Source organism: Periplaneta americana, chromosome 13 (genome assembly GCF_040183065.1).
Source record: "Periplaneta americana isolate PAMFEO1 chromosome 13, P.americana_PAMFEO1_priV1, whole genome shotgun sequence".
Taxonomy (NCBI): domain Eukaryota; kingdom Metazoa; phylum Arthropoda; class Insecta; order Blattodea; family Blattidae; genus Periplaneta; species Periplaneta americana.
In genome coordinates this window covers 54603992-54624558 of record NC_091129.1, presented here as the reverse complement: position 1 = coordinate 54624558, position 20567 = coordinate 54603992, and the positions used below count along the sequence as shown (strand labels likewise).

The 20567-nt window shown below is 36.2% G+C and overlaps 1 protein-coding gene across 1 annotated transcript in view; it reads right to left on the bottom strand.

Annotated features, from left to right (window-relative positions):
- The window catches only part of LOC138711930 (cytochrome P450 6j1-like), a 44674-nt gene that overhangs the window by 10976 nt on the left and 13131 nt on the right, over positions 1-20567 (bottom strand). Inside the window, exons 4-5 of the mRNA XM_069843231.1 lie at positions 15447-15668; positions 8468-8722 (exon numbers count right to left, since the gene is read on the bottom strand). Of these exons, the coding sequence (XP_069699332.1) occupies positions 8468-8722; positions 15447-15668 (477 nt within the window). The remainder of the gene's footprint in view (positions 1-8467; positions 8723-15446; positions 15669-20567) is intronic.

Below are 20567 nucleotides of genomic sequence, written 5' to 3'. Positions count from 1 at the left end.
AATGTATAAGTCGTGCTTGTGGCAAGCTCTTTCAACCACACCAAAATCGGAATCATTTGGTAGAAAACTGTGCTGTGGCATGTTCTCACAAATATTTGTTCAAAACTTCTAACGCCTTTTGCTGATAAGAAAACATCCTATCATAGCTATCTTGAAGTTTTGATTTTGGCTTCCACAACTGTCAGATTATGTTACAATATCTTTAACACTATTCTTTAACCTTTCTTGACAGTACTTCATTACACATGAACCAATTTCACCTTGTCCTCTTGAAGCAATTTGCTTCATGCCACTTAAACATTGAACACAAATATATGTTATATTATAGCATATATACTTACTCTTAGCACTTCCAGAATCACTGATATGAGTGAAATATACTTCAGATCCCGCCATTTCAATCAGCTGCTGGACATGACCCATTATATTACTAAACAAAATGTTTCTACTTCTTCGAAGTACACAAGTATGGCACCAGATGCAAGGGAAATTCACTTTTCTGGACGTGATCCATATTTTTACTGATACATATGCTCTTTAACTTTCAGAAGATGTACATATCTTGAAATGCACCGAAAGTGAACATGACCAGTTTTTTACTGAAGGGATCATATATTCCCCTTATATTGTGTAACTAGTCTTAATTATATGTAATTTTCTACTTTATTTTATATAATTTCTAAGGTATCTTCTTTTGTGTTGTTTTGTATTCTGTTTATGCATTTCATATATATTATTGAAATCTGGTTGAGTGGAAGAGAAGGCCTTATGGCCTTAACTCTGCCAGGCAAAAAACTATTACTGCTACTACTACTACTACTACTACTACTACTACTACTACTACTACTACTACTACTACTACTACACATAGATCTTCCGTTCCAGCTTATCGCATGGCGTCATATTTTCATGCCCACTAACTGATAACGTGAGAAGTGACAGAGACCATTTTACACTTTAAGATTTATCTGAAATACGCTGACGTAATATGAATACAACAATGCTATATTCACATTATCTAGTGTAAACCGTACTTCATACGAGTAGAACTTTAATCGTCAAGAGCTTCATAACAAACGACTTAATCTCCACTCCAGTATGACCGACAGGAGCACTTTGTTTCTGCACACTTTGAAACGTTTGTTGCTGGGCTATAGGCGCATTTCCATCCACACCAGCTGACTACATCAAGGTTCGTGGAGTATCTAGGTTTTGAGCAGGCAATGCATTCGTCTGCAGATCATACCAAATAGTGCCTTTCCACCGACAATCGGGAAATACTTTGGCGTGATAACGAAATGAGATTTGGACGGAATGAGATTGTCTAACGTGAGGGAATGTAAGAACCCTGAGAATACACCCCAACTTAAACCTTGTCCGTCAAAAATGACCGGAACTCGAATCAGACGGACTGCATGACAGGCTTAAGGTTTAGTCCACACACAGCATCGCAGGACTGAAAATGATATTACTAGAACATCGATAATATAATTAGGGTAAACTAGGGTCTGTTGGACAGTCTGGCATGTTGGACACTCCGTACTTTAACGTGTTACCACGCCACTTGTGGGCACCAATTTCTGCTAGAAGTCAATGACGGAAGTAACCCCACTCGTGGCTACTTCCGTCATTGACTTCTAGCTGAATGTGGTGCCTACAAGTGGCGTGGTAACACGTTAAAGTAACGAGTGTCCAACATGCCCGACTGTCCAACAGACCCTAGTTTACCCTATTATAGGTTTTAATTTTAATAGGTTGGGTAACGAAGTACAATAACATCACACTTGCATTTCCTACGACAGTCAAATCTTGATATATTGTCTGTTTCGGTTTAAGAATAGGCCCAGTTCAGTTTTCAATTATATCTAGACTTCAGAGTGCACGCTTTCTTTTGTGCTCGAAAGACAATGTTTAGACGTTTTCCCTCAATTTATGACGTATAGGGAAAATATTTGGATCAGGTTTTCACACATATTATGTACATCCTGTTACCACTAGAGTAAAGCTAATTTTTGCTTTCTGCCCATTAGTGCAGTCGTCGTGATGTATTTGAAACACTTAACGAAAAAGAAAATATCACTGAACGTTATTTTTCTGAAAACCGAACGTAAAGATAATCTTTATATTTTTCTCACACAAACATTGCCAAATATAGGTCCTAAGCATAGAATTTTGTTCACAAGATGTGAAACGGAGTCTTAATTATCTGTCATTCAATAACTGTAACAAATTTGCATACACGCTTAACGTATGGGAATAAGATCTACAAAAATATATATGAAATGGAAGTTCTTGTAGGAAAACATTCCTAGAGTAGAAGAAAACTTGTAAAATTATTTGGAAATAACTATTTAATTCCAGTAGTTTTAGAGAGTGAATGAAATGGCACAAGATCCTAGTTGGTTTTAGTACAACTTTGTAATTAGCAGTTTGGAAAAGTGCTAAAGAATTGTACCCTGCACTTTAAAATCCAAACCTTTTGTATTTTGTCTGCGATGTGGGCCGTGAAAAGTTTTGTGATATAAGCCGTGAATTCGTGAACGGAAAGAAAATTAGAAGTATTCATCTCTGGAAATTAATTTAGCACAACTATACGCAATTTACAAGATGTGTGTCGTTTACTCCACATTGTTTGTTTAACCTTAACCTGTTACATTACATCGAACTTATGCTCTTTGTATCTTTGAACTCGATATTTGAACTGGCCCTGAAAATATCTTGTTGCACTTTGCAGACAGTAGGCCTATATTAGACATACAACATGCATATACTTATGCTTATATATACGTATATACATTTATATATTTACTTTGTCTAGAAAGCCATTGACGCGCGTTCGGCACGTTTGCGTGTTGATTTGGAGCTGTGCGGGAATGGATTCGATTGCCACTTGGGTTCACAACTGGTTAAATTTTTACCGAGGTTTTCCTTAACTGTAATGTGTATGTCACATAATACCACGGATAGTCCTCGGTCTCATCTCGTCAAATACGGTGAAAGCCCGCTAATTCGGAATTCGCGATAATTCGAACAGCTTCTTGGAGATTAATTTTCACAACACTGAAGGTGAAAAATGTGGTAATAAATTCATATTATCAGTCATGAGATTAATTTAGATACATTAACACTATGAGAAATACTATCTTCCTAGAAGAAATGTGTCATGATATACAACCTTTGACACGGAAAATAGTTGCTCTCCTGTAGCGTGAATTTGTCTAAGAGTCGTTCTGGTCAATGCGAGATTCACACGACAAGATAAGCTCCGAGGTCCGAGGATGAAGTCAAGTCGTAGCATTATAAAATTACTTTGCAGAACGAAAATGTACATTTCTTCGATCAAATTTCTACACGTTTGAAGGACAAAACTAAAACTATTTCAATAATTTATTAAATTATTATCATAATACACTGCTCTCTTAAATTGACTGAGCATATTGGGAATTAAATCAATGACTTTCCCAAAACACGCTATGAAATGTTTCATATAAAACAGTTTTCATCTCGAAAAGGAAGCAAAAACGAGCAAAATTGTATTAAACTTTTTTATTTGAAATACCTCAAAGAATAATCCCTTGAAATTAATTATATTACTTACGGTTCAAACGGTATAAAACGCACGTGTGTAAACACAGCGCAGACGATGATTCCCGAGCTATTCCGAGGTGGGACTCTGTCTCTAAACAGTCACCAATTTCCGTGTCAAGGGGTGTACATAAAGAACAGCAGCGAAAACAGACGCAGACAACACTTACCTCTTCCTTTAAACTAAAGCACAATCTGGAAGTTCCAAAGCTAATACTTCCTAAACATTAGACTAATTGAGTTGAACTATAATTATTTATGCAACAAGTGGATAATCTTGATGATTACAGTATGAGTGAATGTCGCACTCACTATCGTTAGTGCGACAATTTTCACGAGTGTTATAATGTTATCAACGAGTTGGATACAACAATTTATGGCATTCTTGGCATTATAAATTGTAGTAAATAAATTATGAAATAATTCGGCATCCATATCTGACATAAGTGTTGATATGTTCCTATTGATCGTATCGATTAGTTGCGCCTGGCATTGGCATTGAATAAGGAGAAATAGAAGACCTTGCAGGTATTACAAACTCTAGTTATACCTTAGGTATCAAATTGTATGTTACAAATGTTCCTTTATTTTGTTAATATAGTTTCTGTGAATCACAGAACTGTTTTATGTGATATTACAAAAGTGCTACAAATTGTTACTTACTTACTGGCTTTTAAGGAATCCGGAGGTTCATTGCCGCCGTCACATAAGCCCGCCATTGGTCCCTATCCTGAGCAAGATTAATCCAGTCTCTACCATCATCCCACCTCCCTCAAATCCATTTTAATATTATCTTCCCACCTATGTCTCGGCCTCCCCAAAGGTCTTTTTCCCTCCGGCCTCCCAACTAACACTCTATATGCATTTCTGGATTCGCCCATACGTGCTACATGCCCTGCCCATCTCAAACGTCTGGATTTTATGTCCCTAATTATGTCAGGTGAAGAATACAATGCGTGCAGCTCTGCATTGTGTAACTTTCTCCATTCCCCTGTAACTTCATCCCTCTTAGCCCCAAATATTTTCCTAATAACCTTATTCTCAAACACCCTTAATCTCTGTTCCTCTGTCAAAGTGAGAGTCCAAGTTTCACAACCATACAGAACAACCGGTAATATAACTGTTTTATAAATTCTAACTTTCAGATTTTTTGACAGAAGACTAGATGACAAAAGCTTCTCAACCGAATAATAACACGCATTTCCCATATTTATTCTGCGTTTAATTTCCTCCCAAGTGTCATTTATATTTGTTACTGTTGCTCCAAGATATTTGAATTTTTCCACCTCTTCGAAAGATAAATCTCCAATTTTTGTAGTTCCATTTCGTAGAATATTCTGGTCACGAGACATAATCATATACTTAGTCTTTTCGGGATTTACTTCCAACCCTATCGCTTTACTTGCTTCAACTAGAATTTCCGCGTTTTCCCTAATCGTTTGTGGATTTTCTCCTAGCATATTCACGTTATGCGCATAGACAAGAAGCTGATGTAACCCATTCAACTCCAAACCCTGTCTATTATCCTGAACTTTCCTAATGGCATATTCCAGAGCGAAGTTAAAAAGTAAAGGTGATAGTGCATCTCCCTGCTTTAGCCCGCAGACACAAATTGTTAAAGATTGGAAATAAATTATACGTTACCTTCTATCCTGCATTTCATTTCTTGTTACGTGGCGCATAGAAGAGGTAAGCAAGATAGCCAGAAGAGTTACATACATTCCTACCCAAGCGTTCCGGTATTACGTCATAGCGAATACGTTATTGCTATTGTTGGCATGCCGTGCCATAATAAGCCGATTACGCATGATATTGGATGTAGTGAAACCTGTTTATAATACCAGGATGGCGTAAAAGAACTTAAATCATAATTAATGTTTCGTGTTCCATATACTGTATTTGTAAAACAGAATTATTAAACACTAATTTAGAAATAAAACAGCTATACAGTATCATTTTTAATTGTCTAAGTAATCCTGTTCCAGTAAATTTTCTAATTATAACTTTCACTAATTCAGACTGGATTTTACCCCAATTAATCCCAATCAGTGAGGTTTTACCGTATCTCGTTAACACAAATTCCATCGACCTCAAACAACCTACTAGCTGATAAATCGTCGTTAACTAATCGATAAAAAATCCTTATACGAAATACAAAGAGAAAGCATCGTTTTCGAAATGTTTTCCCAAATTCTATTTTTCAGCATCCATGGTACTAAATAGTAATTATGGCCATTATGACCATGCTATCCTTCGGACCGTCCGTCCGTGGACAGTGATTTCTCGTAAACTGTTCGACGAATTTTGTTCATATTCAGAATACCAGTAGCCACCGGCGTAGCTCAGTCGGCTGAGGTGCTTGTCTGCCGGCCTGGAGTTTCGCTCGGACGTGGATTCGATTCCCGCTTGGGCTGATTATCTGTTGGATCGAGATTTTCCCGAACCGTAAGACGAATGTCGAATAGTCTATGGTGAATCCTGGGTCTCATCTCGCCAAATATATCTCTATCCCCAATCCTGTTGACGCTAAATAACCGAGTAGTTGATACAGCGTCGTTAATAACCAACTAAAAAGTATGAGTAATTCTATCTGGGTACTATGATGTAAACTAGATACAATAATTTTAGCAAAAATTTTGATATAAAAAACACACAATGACACTTTAATCAAGAACTATAAGACGGTTTTATTACGTAGAACTGACAAGAAAAGACGGCCGACTTAATATATAGGTACTGAAAAACATTTTACTAGGAGAAATAATCAATATACATATAGAACTATTTCTGATTTTCGTTGCGAATTTGTCACTATTGAGACTGAGCTGATGATAAAGAAGGGTCCTTTATCGCTTGTTATTAAGATAATGCAAAATTAATTGAGTAAATGTATTTAATCAGTACAATATATAACATAAACGAAATATATTTCTACTTGGATTCTATAAAGAACTCCTTTTATGTACAATCCAGTGAATAAAAGCCTCATTTCCTTTTTTAATTTACATAAAATTATTTTATAAATGTATTTCCTTACAACTATACTCCAGAAAATTAAACTATAAACAGTACTATCACTGGATACATGATAAAGCATCTGAATTGTTACGAAACGTATAAACGTATGAGAAAGTATCATCTTTGTGACATTTTTTTTTTATTTGTGATCCGTGAATTGCATGTAAATGCTCAATGTTTAGTGCTACAATGTTAGTGACACTATATAAGGTAAAGTTGCCTATTTCCTTGATACCCTAATCCCGTGATAATTTTTTAAAATTGAATGTCAGTCAAAGCTTTGCCGTTCGACCATAGTGCCAGACATCTTTCTCGAAAGAGTGCATCTTTCGCCTACTTTTGAGACCTCTGTGGACTTCCTAGCAAGATACCGAACCCCGTGACATTCAGTGAAAAATACGTATTACAGAATTAGGAGTATTACCCTAAGTAATACTATCATGTCGAATTCTAAGTTGTATGGTTGGCGAGTTGGTATAGCGCTGGCCTTCTATGCCCAAGTTTGCGGGTTCGACCCCGGGCCAGGTCGATGGCATTTAAGTGTGCTTAAATGCGACAGACTCATGTCAGTAGATTTACTGGCATGTAAAAGAACTCCTGCGGGACAAAATTTTGGCATATCCGGCGATGATGATGTAACCTCTGCAGTTGCGAGCGTCGTTAAATAAAACATAGCATCTAAGTTGTATCTCACCATTAAATTTGTACTGAACATATATTTTGAACTTTTGATTTACTCTAGACGGACAAAAGGAGTCAATAGTATGGGGGAGAACGGAACAGAGTTTTCTTTTCAAACAATATAGAAATTTGCAGTTACAAAGAACAAACATCCAAGCCGTGAACACTTCTTTTGACAGCTTCTGGCAAAGGTGTGGGAAAAAAATAAGAGGGAGATAGAGAAGTAGCGTTGCCACGTTTCTTTTTGGAATTTTAGTGATGATTTTTCAAATTATTTCCATTGTGTGTGTGCCCGAAAAATGTCTCCATACGGATATATAGATGTATGAATGAAAATTTCGCTTCAAGAATATCCATAATATTGAAGTGTTGTCAAGTTCAGGTCGACGGATACTCGTCAAAATCCGTTACTTGTCAGAAATGCATTTTGGCAAAGGAGTATGGTGAGATGGCTATTTTGGAAAGGAAAGCTGCAATAACAGCGATAATGTAACCTCATCTTACATTGCTGTGAAATGCCTGCCTCCCTTTGTACTCAAGTGAAAATATAATGCGCGCGACGGTAGTAACTCTGAGAGCAATTTCCATGTACACTTAACATATTGTTCGTAAGTAATAGTAGTCCGTCTCCTTGAAGAAATCTTCGGGAAAAATGAAAGATCTACACTGTAGAAACATAGATGGAAGGAAGCTAACCACCTTCCATTTCCAGATGACATGTTTCTTCTAACAACTTCAAATGTCTAAGAGAAGCAATGACTTAAATACATAACAATAACAACATTGAAGTAAACCTGATACTGAACACAAGACAAACTAAAGTCATGCTAAACCATATAGAAAAAGATATAATAACAAACAAGAAACTTATGCAATACATTCAGGAATATCTACAACTATCTACATCTAGGACAAAAGTTACAACATTGACATCAGAAGCGAACTAATAAGCACACGTATTTTCCTACTCTCTTTATATGAAGCCCAAAACTCGACCTTTACAAAGAATCTCAAGCGAAATGCTTAGGATATTCGAGCGAAAAATATTGAGCGTCGGATTAGAAGTCGGGATCAGGAACGAAGAAATCAGGAAAAGGACAGGAATTAAAGTTGTACTGTATACTTCATCATCATAGGAGCTTGCACTAATGTAAAAATATTTTCTTAAATGCCCAGTACTTACCAATGCAGAATCTCGGTCCTTCTCCAAATGGCAAGTAGCAGTATGCGGGTCGATTCACTTTGTTTTCTTCCGAGAAGCGCTCTGGGTCGAATCTGTCGGGCTCCGGGAAGTACTGAGGGTCGTAGTGCAGGCCCAGCACGGGAATGTACACCGAAGTTCCCTCGGGAATGGTCACAGACTTGGTACAGGGGAGTTGGTATTTCGAGAAGGATCTCCTGTCCAAGAATGGAAGTATCGGGTACTTCCTCAGTGTCTCTGTAAGCAGAGTAGTTTATAAAGAGTTGGAAGCTTGTGACATTTTTATTCTCTTCAGCCGATTCTCATATTTTGTACTGTTTCCTGCTTGTCCGTTACAGATCCCTGCTCTCTCATGAGATATTCTATATAGATATCCGTCCACAAACAAGAATTTATGAGGGTAAGAACACCTGGCAAGTAAATATTACTGGAGCGCTGTCAGTAAAGGGTACCGCACTTGTGCGTGCCCTACGTTTAGGCCACTGAGCTTCAGCTTTACTTCGTTTCCAAAAGAAGACATGCTGAGTATTTCTGTTGCCATCGGCCATATTTGAACCCGAGAATTTTGGACCCAATGATAAGCATATGCCAAATCTTGAAAAACAATTTCTCGGCTCTTCTTATCATAATTATGTTCTTTCATCTCTCATGAAGGTTGGAGTCGCAGGGCTTTAATTTCCTATCAGTCCGTGACAATGCAAAGTTCGAATATGACTACATTTATGATAAATGATGAGAGAATTTTTATTTCTATATTTATAATCTTGTCTTTCAACACTTATGATGACTGATATGTCGAAGCGTGGTGAGCAAGGTTTAGGACCTATAGGACGGACAGGAAACTTGCCCTGGCCCTCGTCTACTATCATGGCATTTTCCTGAAGAGACTTAAAAGAAACCACCAAAAACCTAACTCAGAATAGCCTGCTCTTGGAATTTAACCCCGGACCTTACGAATACGAGACAAACATGCCAAAATTTTATTATTATTATTATTATTATTATTATTATTATTATTATTATTATTATTATTATTTCTAGTGTTAAGTAATCGTAATTGGTGGTTTATTTTTATCACATACAAACCACATTTCCAAACATACAGTGGAAATTCAAATGGCGTGACTATCCTAAGAGAACACATCTCTAAGGGCCGTATTCATAGACATTTTTAGCGCGGGTTTCCGGTGGATGATCAGTGTTTTTCGTATTCATAAACCAGTGTTAGCGATAGGATATGGTCTGAATTCTGTATTAGTAACCAGTGGATAGCCGGGGCTAGCTTAGTACGCTCGTAGCGCGTGCTGCGAAATGTCTATGAATAGCACCCTAGGTGCTTATGTTAGACCACTGTTCTAATATATGGACTATAATTTTTATGGAGTCTCTGTCATTTATAAAGAATCGATTGTTATTAGCAGAGCTGCGATTGTTTAACCAAAACATTGAAAATAGGTGAGTGGTATCTAAACCAGTGATGTCAAAACAAGCGCATGTATCTGAATAAGTAGCCTGTTGAATTAAGAAAACAGTGGTGCACAAACTTCAAACGGAACGTGAAATTTTATGTCGTTATTTTTAAATGGCTTCTTTCTGTTTGATATTATCTATATTGTCAGTAAAACAAAAGTACTAACACCAATTTATTAATATTGCAGTTGTGGTTTAAACGTTAATAACATAATAAAGAGTTAAGAAGGAATATTCACATAAATTTCATAGTAGTACATCTATACTGTACTTAGTGAATGAAACACATCATTCATAAAGAAAATGATATCCCAAAGAAAGAGTTTGAGTATTACATGATAAGTTGGAATTAATATTGATGGTATCTTTAGCCTTATAAAAGTAATCAATAAACTAATCAAAACAATATTATAGCAATATTATATACCTGGGTATATGTTTTAACTGTAACTAATAGTACATAAGAAAACTCTTATCGCATTATGCTTTTAAGGTGATGTTGGTGCGCAATTTCCTAACATCACAATATTAAATTATTTTCTCAAAATCTGCTGAAGCTATACAGATGACGTTTTTACAACACATGGGCACATATCTTTTATGATGTAACAGTTGTTGCTTTGTTAATTTATTTCCTTACAAACATTTTCCATACGAGTATTTTCAAAATGTTCAATACACTATCTTCAGTATTACGTATTTACGATATATTACATTTACGAAAACATTGTTTCAGTACCTGTAAGGCTACTAAGTAAACATATCTGAAAATTTCACTTTTCTGTAAGAAAAGAAGGTGAGAAAATATTCCTTTTGAATAAAAAAATAAACTTGTGAAAAATGAGCATTGAAATTAAAACTTATATTTTTATAATATACTTATAGTCCTCAGACAAATCTAAAAATTAACATGGATACTGTTTTAATAAGTTATCTTCCCTTCATCCATTGCTTCAGTCCTGGCCATCCCTGTATACAGCTCGACCAAGCGGCATATAGGCTACTAACGCTTTCGTCTGTCTCTTTCCTTTCCGCTGTAAAGCGCTCAGGCTCTCCTGAGCTCTAAAACTCGCGCTTGCGCCTATGGGAATCAGTTAACATGACTGGTCTAGACTATAGCTAGAGTCTGACGTATAGAGTTGCGAGCGTACTCTCGCAACGAGAACACGATATCAAAGGAAATCGCCCGTGAAGATTTGTCTTACTTACTCAGGTACATGGAGCTCAAGCGCTAGTTAGAAGGTAGTCTTACGTTCTTCAGAAATATGCCGAAAATAAGAAAACACAACATGCAACAAATATTGGTAAACGAATTTGGCTGTGAGTACTTTCGTGTGAAAGGGTGTAATATATTTTGTAAAGAATGTAATGTGGAAATAAGAACAGAAAAAATAAATTTTGCTCATTCACATTGTAATTCAAGAAGACATAGTGAACATATGAACATTCATGTTAAAACACCTGAAGAACTCCCGTCTATTTCACGGAGTACAAGTACCTAACATGATTTTTCACCCGACTGCACCTCCTTTCCTTTTGACACAATTAGAATGTATATTGTAATTTATTGTCATAAAGATCATTGAACCATATACTGGTATTTGTTATGCATAAAAGTGCATTTTATTTATGTAGGTCTATGTCAAACTGTAATTACTAGTTTTTGTTATTTTTGTATATTTATGTATTTTATTTAATTACTTTTCAATGTTTATGAAGTTCTGTGTTAAATTCCAGTGCAAATGTTTCTGAATAATGTAAAATTTAGTAGACATAAAACTTTGTTCATTGACCTGCTAGAAGATTATTCACCCGATTGTACCTATATACACGCGAGCACTGCTTTCGAATGGGATTGTAAAAGGTATTCTCTGCCTCTTTCTTTCGTCTAGAAACATAGTCGCTGCGTCGTTTACAGGACCGCGCAGGTTACAGGAATCTCAGCTCTGGTTATTAGTATTATTCCCTGTTATACTGTAGGTTCCAGAATCTTTATTCACATGTGCTGCTGCCAAGAAGTCAAAAGGAGAGTAACAATGTCAAATAAAATTTTTGGTAGGAAAAGGCGCATTTTCTGCGGACTTCTGAAAAAAAGAACTAACAAAGATACTGGTGGAAAGTTTTGTGTAGAGTGTGGCATTGTATGGGGCAGAAAATGGACATTACGACGAAATGAAGAGAAACGACTAGAAGCATTTAAAATATGGGTTTGGAAAAGAATGGAGAGTGTGAAATGAACGACAGAATAAGAAATAAAGCTGTGTTGGAAAGAGTGGGTGAAGAAAGAATGATGCTAAAACTGATCAGAATGAGAAAAAAAAAGTTGGCTTGGTCACTGGCTAAGAATAAACTACTACTGAAGAATGTTCTGGAAGAAATGGTGAACGAGAGAAAAGTTCGGAGCAGAAAAATATATCAGATGATAGACAACTTTAAGATATATGGATCATTTGCGGAGACTTAGGGGAAGGTGGAAAATGGAGAAGATTGTAAAACGCTGGGTTTGCTGTGAAAGACTTAGACAGAAAACTATGAATGTTTGAATACTCTTTTATGCTAGATGCACTGTTATTTGCGTCAAACAGATCATCTTTCCCTACTCCACGTACCTATATAAATTATAAATTGTTTTATTTTTTCTAGATATTTTATTATTTTCGTCATATCTCCGTTCTTGTGTATCCTCATATTGAATTTAAATCCTTTTCGTACATTGTATTCCGCTCTCTACAACCTCTTGTTGCTTAGTGAAGTAGAATATAGTATGCTTGTAATGACCCCAAAGTGTGGGCTGTCCTTTTCATCTTCTCTTTTTTCTTATCTGAAGATGAAGATAGAACCAGTCTTCAAAAAGTTGTGAATTAGTGAAATTTAGAATTAAGCAATGAAAAAGTGCAGTCAACACCTTTTCTGTACAATGCACCATTGTTTCTTACCTCTTTTAGATAAAAACAAACTAGTGGTCTCTCCGTGCGCTTCGGTACTGTGTGTTTACATCCATTTATTCGTGTATCTGTATGTATATGTCGGTGAACAACAGGAATGCCGTACAAAATACCACTTCGATTTAATAATAGTAATAACGAAGTATTTACTTAAAGGCAGCTTATATGCAACAAAATGCAATGCAATATAATTTTTACCAGGGACAGTCGGAACTTAAAAAAAAAAAAAAAAAAAAAACAAGAGCCATAATTTCCTTTATTTGCGCGTTCCAGCACATTAAGATAAAAATGCATTTACTGAAATATATTGGATAATATTAAATATATACGCAGTGTAAACACACGCTCTTAGAGAAGCTCTGTGCTCTTCACTGAAGATATGTAGTGACAGTGTATGGAGTTAAACATTTTCAATCACCAATGCTGCATGCCATTCGGAATTTATCTACCTCTGAATTTTACTATAAGTAAAACACATCTGGATATTTTAGATCTAATTGAAGGTTGGAATTAACAAATAAAAAAGAAACAAATGTAGTATTTTTGTATCACACTTTTATTCCTGGTTGATTGTTAGAGAAGGCCTTATATCCTTAATTCTGCCAGGTTATATAAACTACTATTATTATTATTATTATTATTATTATTATTATTATTATTATTATTATTATTATTATTATTATTATTATGAGAGCGTGCTTTATGAGTCTCTAAACCAGTGGTCGTCAGCACTTGCTGAAATGTGCAAAGGGTAAGCAGTACAGTCCCGTGTGCACCGTCGTGCAGCAGGAAGAGGTAGAGAGCATACCCGCTAGCAGCTACGAGTGCACCATGGTGCACTGTGTTTGGCGGGTAAGAGACGCTAGCCCCAGGGTGCTCTGCGCTGAGGAACGCTGCTCTAAACATTACAATCAATGGCTGTAAACAGTCCAACTGTTTCAAATGAAAAGTTATTTTTTCTCGAATGAAATATTTGCTACCAAATTCTACTATTACAGCATTAATATCTAAGAGCTTAGTTTTGTTTTGCGTGTTCACTGAACAGCAGACATGAACTGTATAAGTAGTGTTAGATTAGAGTGACCAGATTCACATCGATAAAAATGAGGACACAAAGCTTCAAAAAAGAGGACAGAAAATATGTACTTAGATTTAGGCTTAGGCCTATATTATACTTTAATTTACGTCAATGTCTATTTTATTACAAAATATTTACAGTACACATTTAGGCTTATATCATACTTAAATAGTACATTATGCAACGAGCCTATAATGGTAGTAATTAAGACGCGAGTATGTTTATGAAACGATCGCAAGCGAGTTTCATAATTTTTAATACGAGCGTCTTAATTACCATTATAGGCAAGTTTCATACGACTTTTTATACTCGACCATATTTCTAACTTGAAATTATTCATAAGTATTCATGTTATTCTTATCTGACTGAGGAGCGGAACTGACCTTGTGCAATATCTCGTAAATTGTGAGATGTGCGCAGACGCGAAAGTATTGATTTTTTTCCGAGAAACAAATGTCGACATTGACCTTGATATAATCTAGAGAGTAAAATAAACATCAATCTTGATATAACCTTGAAATTTAATTAGACATTGAAAAACGAGATGACAAATTTTATTTATTTGTATATTATTTACAATTAACGCTGATTATTATAGTAACAGAACTAGCTGTCTTTCGATTGCATATCTGAGAATAATCGATACTTGCGCTTTCATATTGCTACAATGGTATTTTCTGATTGGTGGAACACCTGAACTTTAATGAATAGGTGTACTTTAATGAGGTCCATTAAAGGGCTGCTACCAGGTGTACAATTACTACATTTCGGCAAGGTCGAGCATAAAGTATATTAGCTAATATCTATTTTATTACAAAATAATTATGATAAAACTTAATAATAATGATTTTACAGCTACCTACATATAAAAGTCAAGGGAACTAATTATTGAAGAGAATTGAAAATATCTATTTAGACTTACATTCGCACTTCGACCTCTCAATTTACTAGCCACCTATGAGCAACAACCATAACAAGGAGGAACAAAGAGACTTATGATCGTTGACAAAGAGTATATTCCATCGATTCTGCTGCCAGTAGTTGTAAAAGGCTTTAAATCAGATAATTTCAAAATACCAGGCATACATACAAGTATACGTACATAATTATGAATGATCTTGCAAGCTACAAAGGACACAACAGATTGAATAAGACAAAAGTTACGTGTATACAAGAGTTACTTATGTCATCTGTCAGACATTACGGAAGGAAGTATAACATGAGATCGTGGCTGAGTGGGTAGGACGAGGACTGGTACCGAAAAACTTAACATATGCACTCGTTACTCGGCACAAGGCCATACTATATTGAAAAATAAATGTAGATTACCTATGTCGATTAGTCATCGCTTTGTATGATAAATATTTGCTGAGAAAAAAAAATGGTGAATTGCTTTCCGGAAAACCCTGCTATATTTTTATGCAAAATATTTTCAGAGCTTGTATTGAGATACGTAACCTAGACCTACCTGATACTACCATGTCGAGGTACTTCATATCTTGTATGGCTTCGTATGTGAGCTGATGATCGTGTTTGTTCAGTACGTCAACGATGTCATCGCGCAGGCGTTGCTGTAGTTCAGGTTGCAGGGACAGTTCGTACAGCGTGAAGCTGATTGTGGAAGACGAGGTCTCGAATCCCGCCGTCATGAAACTTAGGGCCTGAGCTACGAAGTCATCGCCGTCCATCTCTGTAACAAGCGAACAATATTTGGTTACTTTTTGTGCTATTTTAATGTAACAGCTTAATCCTTCTTAATCATACATTTTATATAAAATACTTTAATATAAGGGGGGAAATACATTTTTACCTAGTAACTGAATCTTGTACAACCTTAGAAAAAAGTTTATAAGTCCTAGAAAAAAAGACAATGCACATGATCAGACATACAATGAAATAAAACTAATTTTATTACCTTTAAGCCTTGGTTTTTCTGAACCGGACGCATGCGACGTGCGAGGTGCTAGGCGCGCCTCTCACAAATCCGGAATACATGAGAGACAATGGGTGGTTTCTATAAAGCCTTGGTTTTTCTGAACCGAGTCATGCGACGTGCGAGGTGCGAGGCCGGCCTCGCACAAATCCGGACTACACGAGAGATAGTGAGTGGTTTCTATAACTGCGAGATGCAAGGTGTGCGCACCTCGCAACTATAGAAACCACTCACTATCCCTCGTGTAGTCCGGATTTGTGCGAGGCGGGCCTGTAACGTAAGTCAGCTGTCAAATGCGGAAAACAATGTTATTTTGAAATGACAAATGTAGGTATAACGAATTATTTTCTTTGGAGCGAATCTCTCGGTAATCACATTCTGCCACAAAATATCGTATAGCACAATTTTATTAGCCTACCATTATATTACCCGCAGGCAAACGTGGCTAGGTTTGCATGTAAAGATTATTGTTGCCAGTGCAGTTACACAATGCACTACCGCAAACATTCGAAGTGTGTCCCATTTACTTGAAGACAAGTGTCTCGATCCTGATATTTCTCTGTCATTCTTAACAGTATTTCTTCTAGATTGTGTTGGCTAAAATGAGTGATCGTATGTTTCATTTCATCTATAGATGAAAGCCTTTTATGAAAAACGTAATGTTTCTTACAACCTCATAGGAAAAATGTAGCAATGCGAGATCTGGTGACTGTGAAGGCAGTATCTTAGGTCCATCTCGTCCAATCCAATGCACACCGGACATATTTAATTTCTCACGAACTGTCATAGTATAGTGTGCTGTGATCTCGTCTAGCTGAAACCACATACTCCTCCTTTTATTTAGTTGTAATATAGGAAGCTCATCGCAATGCTGTTAAACAATGTACTAGTTCACACACTGAGTTTTATTCAGACCAGTGCGGTGTATTTTGTGTATGAAAATACCAATCCAGAAACGACGAGCATTCGTCACACAATGCAGCATGCTGAAGGAACAGTTTCTCTAATAATGTCGCTCTCTCGATTCACATAGCTCACTGACCCTATAGGGCTGACTGATATTTTTTGCAGTCACAACCATTGGATGTTTATCGGTAGCCGATTTAGGACGACCACTTCGTTTCTCATTGAACACACTGATCGTTGATATAAATTTATGTAATAAACTGCCTACACGGTGGTGTAAACTGTAATATATGATATATGTTTGATGTTAACATTTACATTCATGTAATGCGAACCTCACAATTTTGTATCCGGTGCCATAATTACATTCATTACAGATATAACTTTTGTAGACGCTCTTCTAATTTAGATTCATACCTCTTGCTTACATTCCTTTTTTTCCTTACACTCATTCACTATTTACTATAATCTCTTACTTTTGTCCCCATCAGAATTCATCAGTATTCCCACCTTTAAAACCTAACGACTTACTAATTTAAACCATTCAAAATTAACACTTTTACAACTTCTTTCTTAATTTCCAGTTCGCTTATATCGAACACACACTGTTTCTAGTAATACTTGTTGCTAGTCCTTATTACGCCATTATCCAATCGGATCGTTATTATGTATTATATTTTCTGCATTATATTTTCTATCTCACTTATTTTCATTACCTTTAACTTCTCACTTATATTCTTACTAAACAACTCAAATGTATTATATAATCTACTTACTATACATTCAATCATCACTGGACCAGACATATCCACTTCACCACTTCTGTCATAAACTCGTCTTCTTTTTTCTTCTCTCCTCTTCATTTCTCCCCATTCCGTCCCTTGCATTCACAGAAACACTTTTATTTTTCCCCTCTGCATTGACTTTCCTTCCCACTAAGCTAATTAATTCACTTCCCGAATCACTTTAATTTTCACTCGTGTCACTAGACTTCATTGCACTTGTGGTACTTAAGCAGCTCTTATCTGATTTCTTCACATATGTTTCCTTCTTATGTATTCTTGATCTCAGCTTTTCCTGGTTCTATCTCGCTTCCTCAGGCACGAAGTGCTTATTCTGCAATCCAGCAAATTCTCCGTCGTCTATACGTACACGGTCAACAATCTTGTTATGATAGTTACTTTCCACCACAATTGCAGATTGAACAGACTGTCCATCACGTATTTTTTGTCCCAGTTCGAATTACGATCTTCTCTTAACCTCTGTTTAATCTGGGCTGATCGGTATTAATCTATGCCAATGATTTTCTTAATTTGTCATACTTTCTAGTTTGTGTGATAACTGCGGTTGCTTCATTCATTGTTCTGTTGACCTTCTTCTTCACGATTGTAAATCCATCAGTTTGCCCATTAGTACCTTACGACCTCATGTCCATTTCTTCATATCTTCTCTGCTCTTTTTCTTATTGATGTTCTCGCTTCTTCATATTTAATTCACATATTGGGTGATCTTCATTTGCCTTACAGAATTCTACGTCATAGAATTTCCCAGTGATTTTTAATGTATCGTCATACAACTTTGCACATTGTCCGTTCGCTCTTGCCGCCTTCGTGAGACGGAGTAGTAGCTTCCTTTCACATCAGATCTCGTAGATCAGGTCTTTTTCCACCATCTTTCCCGTTTCTCGCACTCTGTGTAAGTTCCTTAATATTTGTTCTGTGGTTATTGTGTTTGAGAATCTTATCACTAGGGAACGGAATTTGGAGTAGTAAAAGCTAATATTGGCATCTACGCAGTCATTTGTTTACAACCCTTTATACCAAGTCCTCCCCTTCATGACATATTCGCAGATATCTGCACGTTAACAACAGGTGAACGGGACAGTTGTCGCATAAGAACTTCAACATGCAGGTTTGCAGTTCAGCGTAGTAAAGTGCATGTACAATGCCGAAAGTGGAACCAACTAACAATACAAAATTGAAAGACTATATTTGTAAAAGCTAAGATCGAGTATTAAAATTCAGGAAACAATTTCCTAAATTATCGCTTCCCCCATTTTCACTTCTTTAGAGATGGGGGTCATGGTTAGAAGCTTGCAATAATTATTATACGCATATCACCTCCAATCTGTGAAGAAAGTGGTCCAGTCTTTCGATCTTGATGACGCGGCTGCGATTCAAATATGCCAGGAACTGCTAAATGATAGAATAATAAAAAAAGAATTCATGGATATTAAGTCAAATTTTTTATATTTACCGGATGTCATTATTCGATTAGTACAGTCAGGAGTAGAACTAGTTGAGCAAATAAATATTACGAGTACTATTGTAAATAAACTGAGTCCAGTAGAAGGTGAAGTAGGAAAACGTGTTGGTGAAAAAATGAACAGAGTTTCGATTAAAAATGATAGGTATAGTATTCTCAGTCGGATTTTAGATGCACTAACAAACACGTGTCCCAATGACGTCATTCAAATACTCTCCTATTGTCTCTGCAGATTTAGAGCGGAGTTTTTCCATGTTAAAAAATTTCCTTCCTTGCAAAAGAGCAAAGTTGTGTTTAGAAAATTTTAAAATGATGTTTACAATTTATTATAACAATGCACAGCAGGAATAATTGTTTCATCACCAAAACATAGCATTAATTGAAAATACCATTTCATTTGGCTCTACATTTTGTTCAACATTTAATGATATTCTATTAGGCTATGTTGTATATTCTAAATACTATAGTGTATGTTGTATACATATTATCATATTTCATGATATTATAAATAAAGCTTTTAATTTAACACGCTCATGGCAGAAAAACACACATATTCAGAGTCGAGTTCCATACAGAAGACAACTATCAGCCATCAATATTTCCCCTGACACACGAGGACGCAGAGATTGATATTTAATTATGTATATTTTTAATGTTGTTTATTGGTGTCTTGTGCGTTGCCAAGAAAAACACATGTAGTTCAAAGTGAAATGCAGATTATATATGTAGGCCACTATATGTCATTAAACTATTCCATTTGTTTATTCTGAAATACGTTTACAGCACGTTGCGTGCAAGTTTCTATGAAGTGAACTGTACTCGTCCATGCTCTGTGACGCAGCTCGCTTGACAGTCACTGATCATCGAATATCTATACTACGTTTCACCATTCTTTATAATACTCCAAATCCCTTTCCCTACTTATCACAATAGGCCTGTTACATCCTAATCCAATTCTATAACCCTCCTTGATGTCTTCTGCTCCTACCTCCACCTTGAAGATCTCGTAGCATACTTTGCGTACTGGCTTCCCGGTTTCTATTGCAAATTTACGTCCCTCTTCCTCTACTCCGAAGAATAACAATATCGTTTTTCTTTTACTTATTTCGTACTGCTTAATTTTCCTCTTCATTTGTTCTATTTCTTGTCTCAACAATTCAATCTTCTCACTGTGTCCCTCTATGTTTATCTTAACTCTTTCAATATCCTGTCTGTTGTCATTTGATTCATTATTATTTGCCCTTTCTTCATTATTTACAGCTCCTATATTCCGATCTACTAATTATTTCGCCTCTGCTAATATTTTCTATTGTACACTCCTATACATTTTCACTTTCTTGGATTGAATCTCCTTCCGTAACATTTCCTGAGGGCAATGCCTTTCCACTTGCAACGTCAGAGCCGCGCTCAACTCACGTCCGTTTACTACAGAGTGGGGCATGGGAACCAAGTGTTTTTGGAATGGCTTGTACTCAGTCATTATGA